General features: G+C 34.1%; 1 protein-coding gene across 1 annotated transcript in view; it reads left to right on the forward strand.

The window, feature by feature from the left end:
* LOC306857467 (cadherin-18-like) overlaps positions 1-24,662 on the forward strand; it is a 101,516-nt gene that overhangs the window by 34,383 nt on the left and 42,471 nt on the right. The window contains exons 3-4 of the mRNA XM_079397425.1: positions 2,701-2,995; positions 10,941-11,060. Of these exons, the coding sequence (XP_079253551.1) occupies positions 2,701-2,995; positions 10,941-11,060 (415 nt within the window). The remainder of the gene's footprint in view (positions 1-2,700; positions 2,996-10,940; positions 11,061-24,662) is intronic.

Below are 24,662 nucleotides of genomic sequence, written 5' to 3' on the forward strand. Positions count from 1 at the left end.
TGCATGGCTCAAGGAATAAGCTTTTATTTGCTTTAGTCTGTGCTCGAGTCATTAAACTGAGTTTGAGTGGATCACAATCTGACACTTATTGGATAGTGACAATAAAACACTCAGGAGAACCAGAGCTTTCAGTGCTTTGAGTGTTCTGTCAATGTTTTGCCTTATCACAAAACCAATGAGCCTTGAGACACCATGCATTGAGCAGACTACTTGTTGTGAGCAGAGCTCAGACAGCAGGTATCCCATGGGTTCACATTACGCCTTCCTGAAACATTAACCGCTCTTGTCATTTCTCTCCATGCTTTGGGAATGACAGTATTGTTATTTAGATAATAATTATTATCTCATGCATCGAGAGGGTGTGCAGTGCAGTCAGACATCCTCCACAACATGTGCCAGTTCGACATCTGATAATTCTGTTCCCAAAGAGAGGTAACTAACTGTAAGAGCAAAGACTCAAAGAAGTCTTGAAAGTGCAGATGGTATTTAGGTGTGTGAATCTTATGAAAGCTTTAAGCAATGTATCGAGGTCAGACTTCACTCCCAAATCAACAGAAGAATAAGACATTTTATTTGTGCATGAAGAAAATTAAGCATATTTTGTAGGATCATTAAGAGTTTTGGAATCGGGACTTTGTTTTAATGACAATTAAGCAGATTTTTGTATCATCACCGTACTGCAAACAAACAAACAAACAAACAAACAAATAAAAAGTTTTGATAAGTTTGCCTTTTATTTTCTTTGTTTGGAGTCACAACAACAATACTTGTCAAGTGTCTTTGATGTAGTCAATGCAAATTTCAGATATGTGATAATTATCCAGTGAAAACAATGTTTCTATTTGGGGTCAGTGAAAACACATTATACAATTATTAAATAATAATAATAATAATAATTATTATTATTATTACGGTAGTAATAATAATAATAATAATTATTATTATTATTATTAATACTAATATTTAAATACATATTTACTACTACTACCAATAATAATAATCATCATCATCATAATAAAACATTTGTACGTGTATGTTATTACATTATAATAATGAAAAAATCACTATCCGACAATAATGATAAAATATGTAGGAAATGAGAAACTAAATAACATCCAGACACATTAGGGTCAATGTTCCCTATAATTTTTTTTAATTGTGATTTGTTGCTGAGCAAAACTTTTTCTGTATTGGGTGGACATTTCGGTCACCTGAGCAAAAACATTTTGTTATAGCAGATCTGTAGAGCGACACACACAACTTTATTGTGCTATTTATATTTGATTTGACCCTTGATTTAACTAAATAATGCATGTTTTAGGTTATCTGAGATTTTTTTTTACACTGCTGCGTTACCAAGAAATTATATTAAAAATAATAAAACAAAAAAAAAAATCACGCAAAACACGCAATTCTTTATTATTAATAATAATATTATATTATACTGTATAACAAAATGATAATATCAAAAAAATCTCATGAATAATTTTTTTGTGGTATATCATTTATTTATTAGGATTATATTAAAATAGAATAGAATTGAATAGAAAACAAACTGAAGCATTTAAACTGATCTGTAAGCTAAATTTATTCAAATGTGAATTATTTTACAGTTATCTAAAACATCTGGAACATAGATTTTGCACACTACTACACCTGTGTGTAAATAAATGTTTCTGAGTTTTGCTACCATTCTGTGCCCATCATCTGCTATTTCCACCACTCTTCTTTAAAGCATGATGACGTTTTATTTCACGTCATTGCATTTTTGTTGGCTCTCATGTTGAGTTATTTTATCTGCACTTGTTAAAGTATTTGATTTCTACAGCAACTCATTTGACGCACATCATTCTCTTTCTATGAAACCTTTAAACCGCATTCTCCAGTTCTACCACTGTAGCAACACCAACTCTGTAGTGGTTTGCCCGAGGATTGCAGCAGGGTTTTTTGTGTTATTTCTTCTGCGCAGCCGTGTACGCGTGCAGCTTAGAGGGGACATAGATTTGGGTAATGAAAATTCATGTATAAATGTGCGTACAAAAGTTTGTTAAATTCGCTAAGGTTGAGTCTCTAGGTATCATTATGTTGGATTATTTATTTTGTAAATGTCTTGTATTTGTCATAAGCTTTAAAAGTTTTGAGATGGTAGCCATAGGCAGGAGAGCCGTGAGTAATCCTCTTTCTATCAATTAAGCAGGTTTTTTGGCTTGCATCCCCTCTCTCTCTTTTTGTCGACATTGCAGTAGGGTAAGACCTCATGTCAACACCGAATGATCTGAGATTTCACATCTCAGAGGATGAACCTGCAGTCAAAATGCAAATACATAGTTCAACATACAGTACTGCATCCTCCTTTTCTATATAAAATCACTTTAACGGTGATATGTATAGGAGAAATTCCTTCTCTTGTTCCGGTTTAATGTGCAGAAACAGTTGTATGAAAATTATAGGTTGACTTCCTGAAAAGTATTTACCTAGCAACCACAGAAAGCACCCTAGCATCACTGCATAGGCAAAGACCACTCACATTTTAAATGTAATAGATGTACTAATTTTGGCATATCAGGTACATAAAAGGTTTCTAGCTTAAGGGTTTGTTGGATGATTACGTGCTTAATGAGCCCTGGTTATTGAATATATTGTAAAATATTGATTCATATTTGTAGTCACACACCAATGTTTCTTTGTCTCTCATTTCAGCTACATTCTAATTCAGACAAAGGCGATGGTTTGGTCAGGTACATCCTTAGCGGTGAAGGAGCAGGGAATATCTTCATCATCAACGAGGTAACGGGAGACATCCACGCCACCAAAAGTCTGGACCGGGAAAAGAAATCACATTATGTTCTTCACGCGCAGGCCATCGACCTCAACACCAACAAACCCCTGGAGCCAGAGTCAGAGTTCATTATAAAAGTTCAGGATATTAATGACAACGCCCCCAAATTCCCAGACGGACCCTTTGTCACAACTGTGCCTGAGATGTCAGAAGTTGGTGAGATTTTCTTGTTTTCTTATTATCTTTTTTTTTTTGTGCAGAACACAATTTTCTTTTCTTTTTTTATTGTAAAATGCTATTTTCTTTCAAGTGTATTATGTAAGTCTGTGGTCTTTTTTATAAACATTCTTTGTCATCTTTTGATGAAATTGATAATATATTACTCTTAACATGTATTATAATATTTAAAGTTAAAATGTCTAAATATATTTAAAGCAGGATAAAAGTCTTACTGTATAGGACATCTATTAATAGAAAGTATATTTAATGCAAGTGTATTTTTTCTTACTGCTCTGGCAGATTTATTTTACTTTTTCTTAAGTATAAACATGCTAAAGTCAAGTTGAAAAAAATTCATCAGTTCAGTAAGACAAAATAGTTATATTCAAGATATAATCCATGAGAACAAGTCGGAGTGTCTTAGTGTTCCTTCTAAAGTGAATCCATTTTTAGATTTTTTATGACTGGATTTTACTTAAAAAAACATTGTTAAAAACTCATTAATGCATTTTTTTCCCAATCTGTTTTAAGAATAAACAAGTTAAAATCAAGTGGGAAAAAATCCACCAGTACAGTAAGACAAAATATTCAAGAAACTCTCAATGAAAACAAGTCAAGGTATCTTAGTATTTCAGTTCATATTGTTTATTAAAGGATTTTTAGATATTTGTACTGAAAATTAAGTAAAACATTTGCAATGTTGCTCTAATGTAGTGATTTGAACTCTTTAACTGTTATGTATGTCAGCATGAAAACAAACCTGACCCTATTTACTTCAATATTGCATGTTCAAATTATGGAAGTAAAATTATTTTTGAGAATCATTTCATTTTGACTTTCGCATGTAACTCGTCCAGCACCATTTGTACTACAGATCTAAACGAAAGCTGCCGCAAATCACAAGGTCTCCCCCTCAGAACACCTTAGAAACCACATAGCGACCGTGCTGCTCTGAGCAAATGTTGCTCTGCGTGTCCAAACCCATGATATTGTTTCTCTCTTTTCTCTGAGCAGAAGTGAATAGTTTACTGCTCAACTTGTCTTCAATGTTTATCTCAGGTTCGGGTGATTCAGTCCATTCCCGTCTGTGTGCAAAGGTGAAAATAGAAATGGCTTTTAAAAACGTAGCTGTCAAAAAACTATTTTAACCAGAGGCATGTGCTGGTGCAAACTCATAAGCTGTCACTCTCTAAGATCCATCACTTCTAATTCAGATCTCCCAGATTCACTCCAACTGGCTTTTTTCTGTCCAACCCATGGCTTTAATGCTTTTGTTTTGCGGCTGGAGTTCCCTCAGGAGCCCGACAGCTCTTAGAGAGCACTATGTGCTCATGCTTTCTCCAGAATGCTCCACTTCCACACTTCCACTAGGAGAAACAGTGAAAATATGTACAGAGAGAGAGAGAGAGATTCCCTTACAGCAGGGTTTCCCCAGGGTTTGTAAACCCCTAGGGGTTTGTGATGGAACTGCAGGGGGTTTATGAGATTGTGATAGAAATATTAATGTGGAATAAATTAATACATTAACTTATGAGCTCATTGAACACCACACAATTGTACACATTTAACTTAATTTTGCATTTAACCCTGTGTTGCTTCTGTGTAAAAATCCAGCTTTCTTCACATGTCCTCCAAAATTATACTTTACACATTAAAGATGATTTACACATTTTATTAACCTATATATACATAATAAGGTATATGCAATTTTGCTGATAAGTACATGAAAAAAATTAAAAATAAATATATATATATATATATATGTATATATATATGTATATATATATATATATATATATATATATATATATATATATATATATATATGTATATATATATGTATATATATATATGTATATATTAATATAATCATTCATATTTAAATTTTGCTGATTTATGTCAAGGTTGGTGTAGTGAATGCATTAAGTCTGGAGTTTAGTTTATGCATCTTTTCTTTTCTTTTTTTCCCCTGAAAAGTTTGATGAATTATAATGCAACATACTTTTGAATTCCAAAGTTTAAATTATGAAATGCTGTGTATTCAAGTGATTTTGTAAATGGATGCATTGAGTATTTTTTATATTTCTTGCTTTCTAAAAGTAAAACATTACTTTTATAAATTTGTTTATGTATTTTATCCTCCTTGAAGAGTAGTTTTATGACACAAGGCGTCTTGTATTCAGATCAAAAGAGGTTATGAAACCACTGCTTTAGAGAAACCTTTCTCCTGTAAACTCACTTCCAGCCCACACACACTATGTCACTTTTGATTTCCAGAAAATGCCTATTATATTATTGATATATCAGAAGCGAAAGATTTAGTGTCATATGCACAGCATGTCGCTGCAGCACATGTTCTCACTCTCAGCCGTGCCAGATACATTTTTTGATCTCTCTGGGAGTCTTGAAGGCTATATTACTGGCTCACATGTAGAAATGAAATATTTCTCTTTATTTTGGCTGCGTGAAACACTTCTCGGTGGAGATTATGGCTTGTGGGTTTAGAAATCTTTGTTTATTTAGGTCCCAATTGGCTGTTGCCGTAGCAACTGAAGCCCATACAATGATCTATGGTATCGTAAGATTTGAGTACCAGCTGCAATCAGTGTTGAAGGAGTCTATTATTGCCTGGCTGTTGTCCATTACTGTTGGCGATTCATGCGCAGAGTGGGTTCAAAATCCCAATTACAGATGTCTTGGAGAAGATGCCGCTGGACTGTCCACTTCGCCATCACAGATGAGTTTTCTCTCGAGGTGATGCTCTGCCTTTATAAGATGTTAGTGGCATCTGATAGATTTGTTCCTCTTGTAATTACAACATTTGAAAACCAGATGAATCCGGCATACTGGCTTTTGGCTTAGATTTGAGTTGAGATGGTGGCTGTAAATTCAAAGTATGGCTCCAAATTATGACCTGCATTAGCCAGGCTGATTTGAATTTTGAAATTTGAATTTTGATACAAATTGCTTTTTTTTTTTTTTTCTTGTTGTAAGCATAAATGTAACTAAATAAATATAATATACATTTTCATATTTATAAATAGTAATAAAGTTTGAGACGTTATGATTTTGTGTAAAAGTTATTAGTAATTGCATAAATTGTAATCATTTTAATGTAAAATAAAAAAATAAAGTCAAAAGCACAGCTACATTGTAAAATATTATTGCAATTGAAAATTATTTGTCTCAATTGTGTCATTGCAAATTTAAAATATTATGATGCCAAACTTCTAAAGTCATTTTTATTTTTAGTTATAATTTGTATATTCAAGATATTGTATATGCATATGTATATGATCAAAAATATGTAATAATACGAAAAAATTATAACAGTTTAAAAATGTTTAAAATCATAATATTCCAAAACCACTTTAAAATTATAACCATTTATAAAAGTATTTTACAGTTAAATTGTATGTATCTAAATACGTTTAGTTTAGGATCTGGAAGATTGTTTGGTAACACTTTACAATAAGGTGTGATTTATTAACATTAGTTAATGTATTAACTAACATGAACGAACAATGATCAACACATTTATTACAGTATGTATTAATCTGTGTTAATGTTAGGTAATGAAAATAGTCGTTCATTGTTAGTTCATGTTAATTCACGGTGCATTAACTAATGTTAACAAGCACAACTTGTGATTTTAATAATGCATTAATAAATGCTTTTAAAATTATTTTACATTACATACCACCAGAAACGGTAATATTGTAAATAATTATTGCAATAAAAAAATAACTATTTAAAATATTTAATAATTAATATTTAATTAATATTTATTATTACTTGCATTGCAGTACATACAATTTTCAGTTGTAAAATTTTACAATGATACTGTGTTTTTTACAGTATTTTTAATCAAATTATTATATAAACATTATAATATCTTAGTTTAGGTATGATGATTTTTGTTTTGCAGTGCACACAGATTCAAGGGCACATATACCACAGAAGGTGCACTGTTCACTGTTAATTAACTCATCTCCAGATTCACTGTGGGGTTTTATTTCAGTATTTTTGTTTTGGTAAACATGTTCATTTAGAATGTATACATTCACACTGGGATTAGCACTCAATATGTTTCCACAGGGGTATAAGCTATCAGTGCATTTGGAAATGTAAGACTAGTAACCAGATAAGCCAGAGTTGGTCCAGAAGCACAGCATCACCTCAGCTGGCAGTTTGAGCTGGAGGAACACATGCTCAATTGATTAGTATTGACGGGATACATGGAGAAGAGATGCTGTGGTAACAAGGATCAGCAGAAAAAGAGGGAAATTAATAATTAGTCTTGTTTCCTCTTATTCTGAGGTTGAGTGTTTGGAGGCGTTTATTTGTAAGCATCTGTGAGCAGACTGAGTCCGTCTGGATGCTCACACTTCTGCCCCCACGCAGCACTAGTCCAGCTCTGTCAATATTCCCTGTGTGTTCGAGTGCTCTGGATCTAATTGTGTGTTGATGGTTGGTCTCTGCCAGTCTGAATTGATTGACTGGATTTGAGCCAGACCTTCAGCTCTGAGAGACTGATAACAAGAGCTGTGAAAGAACCATATACATGTCTGTCTGTCTGTTGGTCGGTTGTTCTATCTATCCTATTGTTCCATCCATCCAGTATTTATATGATCAAAAGTTATTTTTAAACTAATTCCTTGTCTTTTATATGCATTTTATTTTTGTGGTATGTAGGCAAATGTTAAAGGTTAAAAAAGGTCCAGGTCAAATATTTAAAAATAACTTAACTGCATGAGATGTTAATACTTGTATTCAGAAATTATATATTGAATATCAGTGTATGTTTTTACATTTCAAATATAACCTAGTGAATAATTTCACAAATGCAGTAAGGCAAAATACACTTACATTGATGATAGATATAAACAGTAAGAGATCTATGAAAGTAAATCTTATTATCTTAGGATTTGTAAATGTGTATTTTGAGACTTTAACTGGAAAACAATTCAAGTAGAAACAAGACTAGTAGAAAGATTTGCACCAAAGCCAGCATAAGCCAGCTTGGAAATTCATGCTGGTGTCAGCTGGACTTTTTCAGCAGGGATACCTAATAAAGTGGCTGCTGAGTGTGTAAAGCCATGTTAAACAGCAGAAGATCAGTATTGACTTTTAAATATTACCCAGCTTCCCACTTAGCAGCCGCTGCTTACATTGCAATTTTACTGTAATTTTATTTATTACTCAATATCTTTATTAGTGGTGCAGAAACATTACTCCCTCAACACACACACACACACACACACACACACACTTCATCTGCTGGTCCTGAGAGACACTTGTCAGAAAATTCTAGACAAGCTGTTTCAGCAACTTTCCAGCTGCTGCTAGAGTCTGATAGAAATGTTTTCTGAAGAGCTGAGAGCTGGATAGGGTACAGAGAGGGGTGAGATAATTCATTTTAACCCACTGAAGTCTCAGGATTAGAACCAAAATTACACTTATCTGAAGTTATAATTGCGGCTATCAGGTCTTTATGCTGTTGAACTATGCAGAAAGCAGTGAACGTTGTCTCTCTCGTGTGTATTACGCTGAGTGATGACCGTAATTGAAAAGCTTTTGAAAGTCTTTGTGGGAGAACACAGCTTTTTGACTTTACTCTGGCTGGGTCTCACCACAAGAGAGCACTGCAGAAAATAATTTTAATAATAATTTTTAGTCTTATTTTCCATTAAAAATACTTTTGTTTAGACAGTGTATATTGTAATAATATTGTTATTTTTTGTTGTTTGTTTGTGTTTTCACCTCGTTGGTATTTTATTTTACTATTAGTTTTTTAATCATAATCCTCACTAAATTGTTAGATTTATGTGTAATACAATAAACAAAATCGCCAATAGGGTAAGAAAAATGAACAATGCATTAACGATATTAACACTAAATATGTTATTTTATTTTTAATGTCCTTCCCGACTGTTTCAGTAAGATACATACTGTAAATACAGAACAGAAAATAAAAAAAAAATACTCGAAAAGGCAAGAATAATGATTTTCATTCTCTCTTCTTTAGTAAAGCGAGACAATTTACCACTGCAAGGAGACTGAGAAAGATAAAGAAGGAAATTCAAGATTTTGCCTCCATAATCCTATTTTACGGCTCAGCCCTCAAAACTGCATGAAATGCTTTGTGTTGTTTGCAGTAAGTCAGCATCAGACAATGCAGATGGATGGATTGAACCCGGTGAGCTGTGATGAAAGTGAGCAAGAACAAGTGCAGATGAGAAATGCGACCCGAGCCAGTGTGAGAAATGAGAGATCTACTGTCAGCTGGAAAAAAATGAATGCAAGACAGACAGACTGTAAGCGGATGGCTGAAATGAAGAAAGACAGAGCAGGGAATGAGAGGGCTTAAAAGACACAGAGAGAGATTACAAAGCACACAACTGCATTTCCAGCCTGTCTTTAATCATTGTTGATTTAGTCTGGGTAGAAACAGTGGAGAAACTCTCCTGGTTTGTTTAGGGACTTGTCTCCATGAAGACGAAGTGATAGTGTTTGATGAATTGTTCTGGAAGTCCTCTTGTGTTGTGTTTAATTTAACATTTTTCCCTACACACACAAAAGGCATAGTTCACGTAAAAATATTTGCTGAAAATGAAGAAGTTAGTGTTATGTCATGTAGCAAATTTTAGCTCAAAAGGGAATTGGGGGATGTGTTCGCCCAAAATCAGATTAATTTAGTCTGGTATCTGGTATTAAAGGTTTGATGGTGTTGGAGTTCTTCAAGTTCTTCTGGTTTAAAGGGTGATGAACTCCAAAAGATGTTATTCTGGCTCGGTGGTAATTGGGAGTTTCTTCCCAGGTAGAAACGGGGGGAAATCTATCGTAAGCATGCATAAAACCGTATACAATACACAAAAACATATACAAGAACAGTAATAATATACACAGGGACCTGAGGATATGTGTGTTCATTCAAAGAAAGGTTTTTCTATGAATTAATTGGAGAAGAGTCCATTTTTATGACATAATGTCTTTTTCCTAAGGGGAAATGAAGTGAGTTGCTCTGCCCGCATTCCTTTGAGCAATAAAACAAATGTTATCAGATGGGTTGCCATGGAACCAGATGCCTGTTCTGCCTTTCTTAGGTGTTAGATGCATTTTGGGGGAAGGGTCCACAGACCCTCATAGTAGGCCCTTTGGTTAAGTGAGGGGGCATAAGAGATTATTTGTTAAATATAACAAATAGTTGTGTGTCTGATTGGTCCACTTGGTCACCAGTGGATCCTCTGCAGTGAATGGGTGCCATCTGAATGAGAGTCCAAACAGTTGATAAAATCATGACAGTGATCCACATGACTTCAGTCCATTAATTGTCTTGTGTTTATAATAAACAAATCCATCAAGTCTTCTATCCATAATATTCTTTTCTTCAGTGGAAAAGTTGTTACCATCTGAATCAGGAGAGAAATATGCACAGGTAAAGCACTGTTTACAAGTGAAAACACGTCCAAAACAAATACTTGGGTGGATTTTGATGTGAGAGGACAACAGGATGGACTTTCTCGCTGGAGGAAGCATTATTATGGATTATGGACTTTGGCCAGAAACAACGGTTTAAAGTTAAAATGTTTTAATAATGTATTTTTTCCTAACAGACATGCAGCTCTTTTGCTTCGCAAGTTGTTAATTTATGTACTGGAGTGGTGTGGATTACTTGCGGATTATTGTGATGTTTTTATCAGCTGTTTGGACTCTCATTTTGACGGCACCCATTCACTGCAAAGGATCCCATTGGTGAGTGAGTGATGATATGCTAAATTCCTCCAAGTCTGTTCTGATGAAGAGAAACAAACTTATCTAAATCTTGGATGTACATTTTCATCAGATTTAAAATTTTGGCCACGCTATTCATTTAGGTGCATTCGTACCACTCTTTAAACACAAAGTACCAATGCTTTGCTCTCTTTCTCTCTTTCTGCAGGTACATCAGTTTTTCAAGTCACAGCGACAGATGCAGACGACCCTACATATGGAAACAGTGCGCGGGTGGTGTACAGCGTTCTGCATGGACAGCCATACTTCTCCGTCGACCCCAAAAGTGGTAAATTCGTGACTTCTTTTCAGCGTGTGTATGTGAAGGCGAAACAAAAGTCCTTTTATTGCTTGCATTTTTAAATCAAGTAAGTGTACAATTAAAAACTACACTCCTTAGCTTTTCATATGAGTTGTTCATATTAGACTGTGAAGTTTGTTTCTCAGAAAACAGCTGTGAGCAATACAATACACCACCGGCACCCTTCACTGTTCAGAAATAGAGCTACATGCGTGCTGTATTGTTTGGATCTCGGCTCTATAATGGAAAGCATCCCTGGAGAATGAGGTGGAGAGAACATTGTGTAAAGGCTTTCAGGGAGAAAGACAGACGGTTGGAGAGAGAACGAGATTCAGAGTGCTTTGAGATGGATTTGGTGTTCATTAGAGGTGGACATTATTTGAGGGTTTTTACAAGGAACCATTAAATGTTAATGGAGACACAGTTTGTTTTGTGTCAAGAAGCGAAAGTTAAGATAGCGAGAAGGACAAAAGAAAGACAAAGGGGGATGGAAGGCGGAAGGAAAGACGGATGAAGGAGTCATATAAGAAGGACAGATAAAAGGACAGAAAGAAAGAAAGAAAGGAGAAAGAAAGGAAAATAAAAAAGGAAAGACAAAAATAAGGAATTGGAGATAAAAGAAAATAGGAAAAACAAAGAAAAAGGACAGAAGGCAAGATAGAAAGAAGGGGGAAAATGGAGGAAAAAAGACAAAGGAAAATGGATTTGGGAAGGAGGAAAGGAAAGAAGCAAGGACAAATATAGGAAGGAAGGACAGAAAAAAGCAAGGAAGAAAAGAAGGATGAAAGACAGAAATATAATAATGAAGGAATGAGAAAGACAGACAATAAGGAATAAAAGAGAAAAGTAAGGGGGAAATGAGGAGCGAAGAAAAAGAAGGCAAAAGGGAACATGGGAAGGAATGAAAAAGAAAAGGAAAATGGAAATACAGGAAGGAAGGAAGGAAAGAAGGATAGAAGGATGGACAAATAAGTAAGGACAGAAAAAAGAAAGGAAGGGAGAAAGGAAATAACTATAGTAGGGAAGTAATAGGGAAGAAAAAAGAAAGACTGGGAAAAGAAAAAAGGATTGGGAAAATTGATTGGGTAGGAAGAAAGTGAAGTGGAAGGAAGAAAGCAAGCAAGAAGCAAAAAATAAAAAAATGAATGAAGGAAGGATTAAAAAAGAAAAGGGGAAAGGATGGAAAGAAAGAAAAGTAACGGAAGGTAAGTGAGAAGGAAGGAAGGAATGGACAAATTAAGGAAGAAGAACAAAATGAAGGAAGTGTCTGAATAAGAAGGAAGTGGTAGTAAGGCAGGATTAGAAAAACAAAAGAAAAATGGATGGAGGGAAAGATAGGAAAGGGAAGGGAGAAGGAAAAGGCAAAATGAAGGAAAGAATGAAAAAGAAAGGAAGGTATGTAGAAGGATTGTAAACCAACCAATTCTCAAAAGATGAAATTACATCCTGATTTGAATGTGAAAGGAATAGTCTCTCACCTGGATATGTCATCTTAAGGAGGTAAAATTGTTTGCAAGCACATTGACCTTAAAGCAAGAAACATTTACACACAACCTCTGACATTATGCATGTCAAATCTTCAAGTAGTTTCAGCTAACAAGCTATTGATTGTCCTCCATTTGTCATAGAGGTAATATATTCCACTGTCCATGGTGCTGAAATGCCTTCCTTTATCATAATTTCTGGTGCTGTCCATGGTGCTGAATCACCCCACACTTCACTGCTTTACCTCTCTCTCACACACACACACAATGCATAGTCATGACCACAATATAATGCTTATTTTGAGAAATACTGCTAGAAAAGCATAAAATAAGTTGTTTATGATAATCGCTAGACACCTCACAGCCTTCACACAGGCTCTCGCAAAGCCCATCCATCAGTACTGGCAGGCTAGTGCTTTGATAATGCAGTCCATCCAGATTTGTAAACGTTCGGCCTTTAGTAAACACTAATGCAGCATTTTGCAGGGGAACTGTGAAGAATTTTGTTTTGCACAGTTGTCAAGAGCATGCAGGCATATCGATGACTTTGGTGAGAGTTTTTAGACATGAAAAGCTTAATGGAATTGTGGCCAGAGACAGTATCAGTTTTGCCAGACTGGGTTTATTTTAGACAGTGTACAAGGACTTAATGCATTCAGACAGGAGACATGAGAACCGATTGAGGGTATTGTGTGAGAAAGAGAAAAAGACAAGAAAGATTGACTTAGCCTTGCTTTACTGTATTGTCTGTTAGTGATACTTCACTTTCAATCTCTCACAAATTATCTTTCAGGACATTTAATACTGTAGTGTACACAAATATCCCATTTGGAATTGTATAAAATGAATATACTGAGATGTGCCAGCACTTATCTTGAGTACCTTGAAAGTGACAGAGAATAAAAATTTGCTCTTTTTTTTTCTATCTCAAGGCACATGTTTTGTCGTATTGTTAGATGTCTTCATAATCTTTTTTTTCATATATATGTGTGTGTGTGTGTGTGTGTGTGTACATATATATATGTGTGTGTGTGTGTGTGTGTGCGTATGTGTGTGTGTGTACATATGTATATATGTGTATGTATATATATATATATACTGTATATGTGTGTGCATGTATGTGTCTCAAAAATATATTATGAAACTACTATAAATATACATTACATTTATTTTTATATATTCAATATATACCATATTCAATATACACACATTACAAAAGGGACTAAAATAATAATAATTAATAATAATAATCATAGATGTTATATACAGTATGTGTGTGTGTTTACTTATACATATACATATTTGTATACTTATTATTTAGATTTTTTTTTTTTTACAGTGTATCAAAGCATTATCATTTAGATTTTGCATTGCAAGTCTAGGAACTCCATTCTTATGGCACTTTGCTCTCAGCCTAGGCAAAATCTCTGTAAACTTCTTAAAGTATTTCAAACCAGAGAAGCATTTGCTAATGACAACTGTAACAGTTCTCAATGTCACACTTTTTATCAGATGGAAGAGTTATCGTTCCATTGTCTCTCTCTGTAGGAACTGATGCCTGTCACTGACATCTGATTTACAGTCTCTGACAACTGTAAAAATTCAAAGTGTGCGAGGTGCATAGATGAGAGAGTAGATGTATTATATTGAGAAAGCATTTTGCTTCTGACGTGCATGTCAAGAGTTTGTTCCGGTGCTGTTCTGCTGAAGCCATGACCCAGTGATGTGGGTGTATATGCAAATTCTAACATGTATTTAAAGAAGGTAATGAAAAGTTTTATGCATGATGCCTGAGGTCATGTTAACAAGACTTTCTAGAGATGTTTCTTTCGTATATCAGTCCCCAATCTGCATCTTGTTAATATATTCTGAACGCCATTGGAGTAACATTGCTTTTCATATAATATGTTTAATATATGTTTTCTGTTGTGAACAGCTGTATCAGGTGTGTTTGTGGATCTCTTTTTATTTTCAGTGTTCTCTGTAATCATATTACAGCATAGTGATGAAAAGCTTTTATGCTTTTAGTAAAACCCAACCTTCATGTTATATTTATTTTTAAAATGCGATTACCAATGTTGACCTCTGTTTAGCTGTTCGATCTCTGTGCATTCTGTCTTTTCACACACAGAACCTCACAAGGCATATGAATGAATTTTAGCATTCATTTTGGCAGAATCTGGTATGATTGAGTTCGACAGATGGCATGATGAATGTTTGAATGTAATGTTTGTCATATGATGTCATATGATGTTGGTCAATTCTGATGAAGTACATTTTGAAAGCTGAAACTTAAATATAATTGGGGGGGTGGGGGGTGTTATATATAAAGGATGCAGAGGAGACATGAACTGATTACAATGTAAAACGATATTTTAGTTTTAATTTGGTTAAAGAAAAAAAATTTAACATTTACAATACTTTATTAAAAAACAAAACATTTTTTATAAATTGTCAGTTTTGCATTTTCAACATTTGCTCAAAATGTTATACTTATACAGCACAAAGGTTTGGAGTCTGGAAGTTTTTAGAAAGATGTTTCTTGTGCTCGACAAGATTTTAAAAAATCCAGAAAACCTGTAATATTGTGAAATATTCTTACCATTTAAAAGACTTTTTGAATATATTTTAAAGTTACATTTTTCCTGTGATGCAAAGCGGATTTTTAGCATCATTACTCCAGTCTTCAGTGTCACATGATCCTTCAGAAATCATTCTAATATGATAATAAATGCTCAAGAAGCATTTCTCTTTATTATCAATGATGAAAAGTGTTATACTGCTTAATAATTGAATGGAAAAGTTGTTAAAAAAAATTTCAGGAGTCTTTGATAAATAGGAAGTTTACACATTTCTGTACTGTCACTTTTGATCAATTTAATTCGTTCTTGCCGGATAAAAGCATTCATTTCTTGAAAATATATATCATATAATATATTTTATTTATGTACATATTGTGTAAATATAATATTTAATAAATATTTTATTACATATTTTATTTATTTATTTTATTATTATTATTATTTTATTTATTTGGTTGTCTGTTTTATCCAAAATATAAATGCACAGTTATATAAAATGTTTTAGTAAAACAATTGTGAAAATTGTGGACAGGTTAAGAGTCCTGATTATTGCTTTCCGTGTACAGTTTACAAGATGTTTGACGTCCAATCAGAAAACTCACAATTAGGACGTAAAACACTGCTCATTTTCAACACACCTAATGTGAACTCAGAGCTGCAGGCGAACTCAAATCATCTCTTGGAAATGAGATGATATCACCTTACGCCCTTTAATGTGCTGTTGAATGGCTTCACTTGTAATTGACGATTAAATGCGTTCTCTCAGGATGGATTAAAAACACAAATATAGATGACGAGTGGGATTAAAAACTTTAGATAAAGCACCATAGGAGATAGAAGAGAAGCCTGCATGAATCAATTCAACCGAGAGAGCGCTGGTCAATAGTCAATCTTGCTTTGATTATATGGTAAGCGCAGCCGTATTGTTTTGAGGTGGATGAGATGATTGTGGTCATTAGGTCAGCAGATGCACCCAGAAAGAATAACAAAGTCATGGCCAGAAAAGGCATGTCATTTAGGAGGAGAGTGCTGTACTAGTAATATACAGTTTAATTTAGTTCAGCTCTAACTGGTGGCAGTTACAGAGGCACCGTAAGCAAGTTTAATGCCATGGTTATGGCTTTGTGCTCAACATTCCTCTGCAATGCAATAAATAGCAGTTAACTAAAAGCAATGGCTTTATTTCTTTATTTGATTAGTTGATTTCCATTCGAACAGAGGAGATATTAATGTCAGGTGCTGGGATTTATTCTGCTCATATAAACTAACAGTTAACAAGCATTGTGATGCATTCTAATGAATAATTTGAATAATTAATTTGATGAAAGGCTAAAGTGAGTGGTGTTTGCTGGAGCAAAACTTAACATGATGTTTCCGGCATTGTAATGCGGTTGATAAGATGTTCTGGATGATTCCTTGGGAATTTTTCCATCATTTTAATCATCTGTCCATTTATTTGTCCAATTATAAGTATTATTCATTCGTTTTATTCAGTTTTATTTATTTATTTATTTATTGAAGGAAATCAATTCATTTATTTAGCAAAGTAAGCTTAATTAACATTTAAAAACTTTCAAAAAAATCTTGAAAATATGTATCACGGCTTCTGCAAAAAATAGAAAGTAATATAACAATAAATAATAAATTAAGCAGAACAACTGTTTTCAACATTGACAATAATAAATGGTTTTCCAGTGGATGGAAGCTTTCTAGATATTTTTTTATTTATTTAAGGAAATCTAATGATTTATTCAGCAAGTATGCATTCAAGTTATAAGAAGTGGGATTTAAACTTTCTGAAAAAAAAAAAATGTATCACAGTTTCCAAAAAAATATTAAGTAGCAGAACTGTTTTCAACATTGATAATAAGAAATGTTTCTTAAACAACAAATTATCATATTTTTCATGGTTTCTAATAGATCTTGTGACTGAAGACTGCAGTGATGATGCTGAAAAATATTCAGCTTTGCATCACAGGAATAAATTACATTTTAACATATATTCAATGATAATAACTTTTCACAATATTTTTATATTAGATGCAGCCTCGGTGAGCATAATAGACTTCTTTCAAAAACATTTAAAAAGCAAGCTTTGAACAGTGTAGTGTACCTTTCCTAGCAAGCTGTGCAAATTGAGGTATTATTAATGTCTGTAGCACAAACAGTTTTTTCAATCAATAACCTAAACTATGAGCAACAGTGATAGTGATGTTCTTGTTTTTTCCTTGTAAACAATGCTAATAATTGTCACAAACTTAGCAAGTTTGCATCCTCCTGTTGATCTGTGATTTGAAACGGAACATATTCTTTTGAAATAAAGCCAGCATTGTTCTGTGAAGACAGCTCATTATCAGCTAGTGGCAATGCAGAGGCCCAACACGTCCCGCTCACTGGCACACATAAAGCCAGATGCTAAGCTTGTTAATAAGCGAGGTCGGATCTTCGTCTTCTCCTTTTCTTGTAAGAGGTTCCAGGGAGTAATCAGGATTGCCGATTTCAGAGTCCTCGATGATGGGTAAAGCGTAGCAATCTCTCTTTCTCATACGCTCACACACACACACACACATACTCTCAGTTAAGTAGGCTAATTTCTCTGCTGATCAGGGAGTCTAGAGGGCTTGAGCGTGTGAGCTTCGAGCTTCTCTGACACATATCAGGGACTCTCTAAAAGGAAGGATTAGTGCAACTTCCTGTTCTGATCAAATTAGAAAAGCATGCCAGTTTGTCGAGGCCTTCCCCAGCCGCTAATGCTTTCCAACATATCACCAAGTCCTCCTGTGCTATTTTTACCTCCAGATACAAAAGAGCATATATTTATCACCGACAGATTTTGCTCAGTATGTTCTATGCAGTATGTTTTCATTTAAACTCTTTGAATTGGATGCAGTTGTTCTTTTTGAATCTACGTGTTCATCTAGAATGTAAAAGTTCAGCAGTTTGCTGTCTACCGTTCGCACGAGAAGTCAGCTTGAAATCAAAATCGGTCTTGTTGTGCACGATTCATGCATGTTATTCTAAACTATAAGTACTATAACATTTCTATATAAAAAAATATATTTTTTTTCAAAATGCCTCTTTTGAATCTTTTAAAAAATAATTTTTATAAAACTTTTTTTTACCCTTTTTTAATACACAATAACACGTTTCATCTAATCAGATCCTGATTAACAAAAATAAAGGGATAGTTTGCCCAAAAATGAAAATAACTCATTCATGTGCAATGTAATTTTAATATTATTTATTTACTATTATAGGATTTATTAGTATGTAGACTTAAATATATATATATATAGAGAGAGAGAGAGAGAGAGAGAGAGAGAGAGAGATTGTAGAATCATTCTTATATTTTTAGCTTTCGTGTGTGTGTTATATATATATATATATATATATATATATATATATATATATATATGCATACACACACACACATATATATATATAATTATAAACATAGATATACATTCGTGAAGGCTAAAAATATAAGATTGATTCTAGATTTTATTTTATTTTTTAACAATAACACTGCCTTAAGGTTTTTTTTTGTTTGTTTGTTTTTTGTTTTTTAAATCTGAATATTTTTTGTCAATATTGTTTAAAACATTGGACTCTGGTGACTTTCATTGTATGGACAAAAAATAAATGAAATATAAATTTAAATTTGCATACATACTGTACATACCTACATACATGAATACATGATACATACATACATACTGTACATACATGAATAAAATATTTCCCCCACAGATGAAAGTTAGAAATGACACAAGCATGAATAAATGATGACAGAGCTGAGTGAAAATTTGGGTGCAGACTAATCCCAAATGTTAAAAACCACCAGATTAGAGAAGTAAACTGCACAACATCCTGTGTGAACTGCTCTTAGCGCTAGACCAGGTCAAAGGTAATGTCCCATAATCCCCATTGCTCACCTAGACTGACCTTCTCTATAAAAGCACAGGCTGTGAAAAGCGAGGGAGCGAGAGGTAATAAGACGGAGCGATAGGAGATTCCAGACAGTGTGAGGAGGAGGCTTAAACCAGTTTTGCTCACTCAGGTAGCCCTGGGTCAGACTCGCCACTTGTTTCTTGTTCCTCGCTGGTTTCCATAGAGATCTTCTCCCAGTAAAGGGAGAATACTATGGGATTCTTAATGGTTCTGGTCTAAAGTGCCCTCTGATGGAAGGATGGATGGGGTTTCATGGGGGTTTTCTTTATTCGGGGGCTTCCTGGAAGCCTTCTTGTACATCCTAATAACAAATACTACACTCTCCCTCATTTACAGCAAGCCTGTTTCATATTTCCTCAAGAGCACTTACCAATCCCACACAATAAACTTGAGTGATAGCTGCGGAGAGACACTCCCTCGCCCCTGATGGATGAAGAAAAGGTCACAACATTAGTCTTTTTGTTGTTTTAATGGACTGAGTGGCTGTGTGCCAGAGTCTTGTGTTGCCTTAGGAGCCTAGGTTAAGTAATGCTGCAGCTTGGGTAATATCTCTGCTACGCCGCCGGGGCTCGAGCGTGGCAAAGTTTACAAACCTCTTTTTGTACCCATGTGCTGGGCTTTTGTTCGCTTAGATGCATTCTGGGAAATCTTCCAGCGTACGCTTTCGTATTAGAAGACAATTTGGATGCGTTTATGACATTGTTTATTTCATGCCTCTTCTCATCTGTAAATTATCAGCTCCCAGAACAAGGGTTGGTGACAGAGCCAACAGGTTTGACGGGTGGGACGGGGACGGACCACTTGGGTTGGGATGTTGGGATTCACAGAAGATGACGCATAAATGAAAGAGTGCATTAAACAACAAATGCAGCCGAGCTGGATTACTCAAACCTTCATCTATGATGTTTTGTAAACGGCAAGTGCCGAATGTCACAGGTTTTCTCGGTTGTGATGGGTGCAATCCTGGGTTATTATTGGTAACTACAATTAAAACCATTTCTTATCAGTTTAAATAAAATAAAAATATTAAAAATATTTTTTTTGTAAGTTGGAGTACTATAATAACTGCAATTAAATAAAAAAAACTATAAACATATATTTAAAAAATAAACAGGACAGAAACAAACAGCATTTCTAAAACTTTAACTGAAATTAAATGACATTAAACAAGAACAGAAAATATTAAAATGAAATCTGCTTTAAAATATTAAGAAAAGTTTTATGTATTTTTTGTTAAATTGTCAAATTGTTTTTATATTTATTCATAATTGTAATCTATGTCATTCATTTATTTGTGTGTTTGTACTTGTATTATTTTATTATTTTTGAAAAGTTCACGTTTAATTTTTTTTTTTTTTTTTTTTACTATTAATAGTGTATGATGATTCAATAAACTCTCAGAAAAAATGACAAAAACATTAGTTCGGTAACACTTTATTTTAAGGTGTCATAATACAGAGTAATTACCTAGTTAAGTACTTAGTAGTAGTCGTTGTACTTACATGAAATAAAATGTACTTACCATGTACTAAGTTATGAAATTGCCTGTACATACAGTTTGTAATTATGTAGATGTAATAGGCAGCTACTGTTACACATGTAACAGGCTGTTACACAGCTACTTATGTAACCAAAAGATTATTACATATGTATTGCAGACTTTATACAGCGTAATTATAAATGTAAGTACACAGACATAAGATACTTAAGCGTACTTCATGTGTATCTATACTGTACACCTTATCCAGCTGCAATAATGTTGCCATTACATAATATTACACAAACATAAGCTACTTAAAATAAAGTGTATCAAGATTATACTTAAATGTACAAGTAGCTGTGTAACAGACTCGGTCTGTTACATATGTGCTATTACATCTACATAATTACAAACTGTAAGTGCAGACTGTTCTATAACTTAGTTACATGGTAAGTACATTTTGTTTCAAGTACAACGGCTACTACTAAGTATTTAATTAGGTAATATGTATTATGACACCTTCAAATAAAGTGTTACCATTAGTTCTTATTGGAACCTTTTAAAAGGTACTAATATGTACAATTTAGGTACTATACGTATATTTTGGGTACTAATATGCACCCTAAAGGGTTAAATGAGGTTTAAAAGGGTACCGTTGCAGTGACAGTTTGTTTGTTATTTTTTCTCTCTGAGAGTGAAATAACTGAGGTGTGATCTGGTTTTCTTGCATCACTGCACTCACTTTCAGTGCAGATTGAGTATAATGACTTTCCTTCTCAACCTTTTGATGTCAACAATCCCCTTTGACTAAAGTGCTAATGAGTTTCCTAATAAATATTGTAAATTTATGTGCAACCCTGAGGAAAAGATCAGCATATGTTGTTTTGGATGCTGATCCTTGGCATGTGTACCCATCAGGTATCAGAACTACAGTAGCTTGACCACCAACGGCTTAACTAGAAAAAAAAGGAAGAAAAAGAAACCAGCTTTGACCTGCATTAACTAGCATAAACTAGCTTCCACACTGCTCTAAGCTATTTTGCAAGCAAAGAAGAGTTAGTTCAATCCTGGTGCAATGCACTTTGTATTTGCACTGGTGTAATTTGTATTTGATATGATAAACTAAATTAGACTACATGCATTTGATTACAAAAACTTGTTTTTGTAAAGTTTGACTTCATGGGGATAATGCTTTTAATTTATCTATCTGTTTGTTCTTTTATTATTCTATATATAAATATAAAATAAATTATATATAATATAATATAATAAAATAAAATAAAAATATTTGATAACTGGACTTTCCAAATCAATATAAACAGGAAAAATAAAATAAATACATAAATAAAGAACAAAAGAGCAAAAGACAGACAGACGGATAGCAAATAAATAAATGGAAACACTTTATTTCGATAGTCCACTTTAGACATTCTACTAACAGTAAGTAGCTTTACAACTACATGTCAACTAGCAGTCATTAGAGTATTAGTAGACTGTCTGCTTCATATCTTCTAACACTTTATTTTGATGGGTCCACAACATACAACATACAGACTATGAGAAACTTTGCAAGTATGTCAACTTATTCTACTAACCCTAAACCTAACCTAACAGTCCACCCTGAGAGTTAGTAGACATGTAATTGCAAATTAATGAGAATTAGTTGACATGTACTTCACATGTAGTTACAAAGTTACTTAAAGTTAGTAGAATGTCTAAAGTGGATGTGGTGAGTGGGGCGGGGCCGAGAGCCGTGGGAACGGAGCGAGGCCGGTGGAGTTAATGATAATGAGCGACACCTGCGACACTCACCGGTCTCGAGTCCCACGGAGGAGCTCCGGAAGGATAAAAGGAGGAGTGACGACAGTGGAAGACGAGAGAGGACCAGGCCTGGATATTATTTTGTGGTTTGTGTGCGGCAGTCGTCCGTGAGGGGCTGCCGCTTTACTTTTACGTTTGTTTATTTTTGTTATTAAATCTTTAAATGTTTGCCGGTTCCCGCCTCCTTCTTCCCGACCTACGAACGTTGTTACAGTGGACTATCAAAATAAAGTGTAACCGTATATATATATAATTTATTTGCTATCCGTCTGTCTTTTGTACTTTTGTTCTTTATTTTTTATTTTGTTCATGTTTATTTTTATTTGTTTATATTGATTTGGAAAGACCAAATATAATATATATATATTTTTTAATTTTATTTTATTTTTGGCCTTAAATATGGGCCTGATATCCTGTCATCTATTTTGACCTAGCAACCACTAAAATACCCTAGCAACACACAGCAATGCCCTTGCATCGTTGTGGTCAGTTTTGCATGGGCTGACACCGTCTGTACAAACCCAGTAAGAAAGTTCAATTGTATGTCGGTTCTCTTGGGTATTTTTGGAACGGTACAAGATATTCAGGTCTGTCCCTAAGGCTTTCAGCAGCCTTTGCCCTGCTCTGGCTGTGACAGGTGACAATGGTCAACCTCACTTGCCCTGCATGTTAATATTGTCACCTGCGGTCACTCGTGCCTCGACCCACATCTGATGTTCTAACCTGCCCACGCACAGCTAAACCTGAGCCTGTCTTCATTTCTTTGCGTGTTTATTTTGGTTTATCATTACCATGAGGGAAATGAAACAAAACAAGCATTTAAAAAAGATTTTAGTCAATAACCGAGAAAACCGACGGTTATTTATGGTCTACGTAAAACCACTTTTCACTGTAATAATGACAAATCAATATTTTCTCTCTGTTTGCACTTCATAAATTAAAGTGAAAAATGAATCAGTCAATTATAGGGATGCAAGCGGCACACTGAATTCCTGTTTAGAGGCCGACTCAAACACCCAGCCTGTTTATTCATGAGTCTGTAATCTGTTCTTTAATGGCTTGTGTGTATTGACTGCATGTCACAGTCGAAGCCCTCTATCAGAGGGAGCCGTGGGCTACCAATGCTATTGTTTTCAAGCAAATATAAAGCAGGATTGAATTGTCTGATAACACTTCCATTTTGTAAAGAGCGATCGTTCCGGCAATTCCTTCTTGACTGAACATCCCTCAAATCTGACACAAATAAAACCTAACATTCTCAACATATTTGTCCTGTCTGGATGAATTTCTGTGGCTGTTGGGATGTAATCACAGAGGAAGAAAAGCTTTCAACATTGATAATAATAAGAATTGTTTTTTGAGCACCAGATCCAGCATATTAGAATGATTGTGACACTGAAGACTGCAGGAATGGCTGCTGAAAATTCAGCTTTGCCATCACACAAATTAGATTTTAAGTAATATTAAAATAGAAATGCACAAATTTTCTTGATTTTATCAAACAGGTTGATAAACCACAGCTAAACCACAGAGCACTACAGAATCCATAAAATCCATTTATTTATTTTTCATTCATTCATTTAAGCTTTTAAATGATTATCAACTAAAGAACTAAGAAAGAAAGAAAGAAAGAAAGAAAGAAAGAAAGAGAAAGAATAAGGTCTCAGAGTGGATTGCCACTGAATTGGTTCCTGGATTTACTTTGGACTTAAATGTACCTAATATTACGTAAATATTAAACAGATGTGTAGCTAAATAATGGACAATGCATAAAAATTCTAACTAAAAGCAATAGCAATATTCTCTGTAATGACAGCATCACATCTGTTACACTGTGGCACAATGTTGCTTCTGGGCAGCAAAAACACATTTAAACAATTCCTCAAAACTTACAAATAATTTATTTGACTCTAAATGTAAAAACAAATGTGAATCATATTTTTTGATGGGTGAAAAATTGCTAAAAATGTTTTTGTCAGCACAGTTCTCTAGAGCAATATGTTTGACCTCCGCATTCTGCACCAAAATGCCAGAAACAAAAAAAAAATTAAAATGTTTGCCAGAAAGTGCTTTTTATTGCTTTATCTGAAGTCATTTCTTTTATTATGAACCATTTTTGCCAATGTGATTCATGTACAAAAGTGAAAAATGAGTTTGTTATCCTGAGGTAACATTATTCGTAAACAAGCATACGATTTTACTGAAATTTCAACTGTCAGGAAACAGGATTATTTGATGACTCTTCTGTGGGTGTGTTTGTGTCTCTGTGTGT

The sequence above is a fragment of the Barbus barbus genome (genome assembly GCF_936440315.1).
Source record: "Barbus barbus genome assembly, chromosome: 38".
NCBI classification, from domain to species: Eukaryota; Metazoa; Chordata; class Actinopteri; order Cypriniformes; family Cyprinidae; genus Barbus; species Barbus barbus.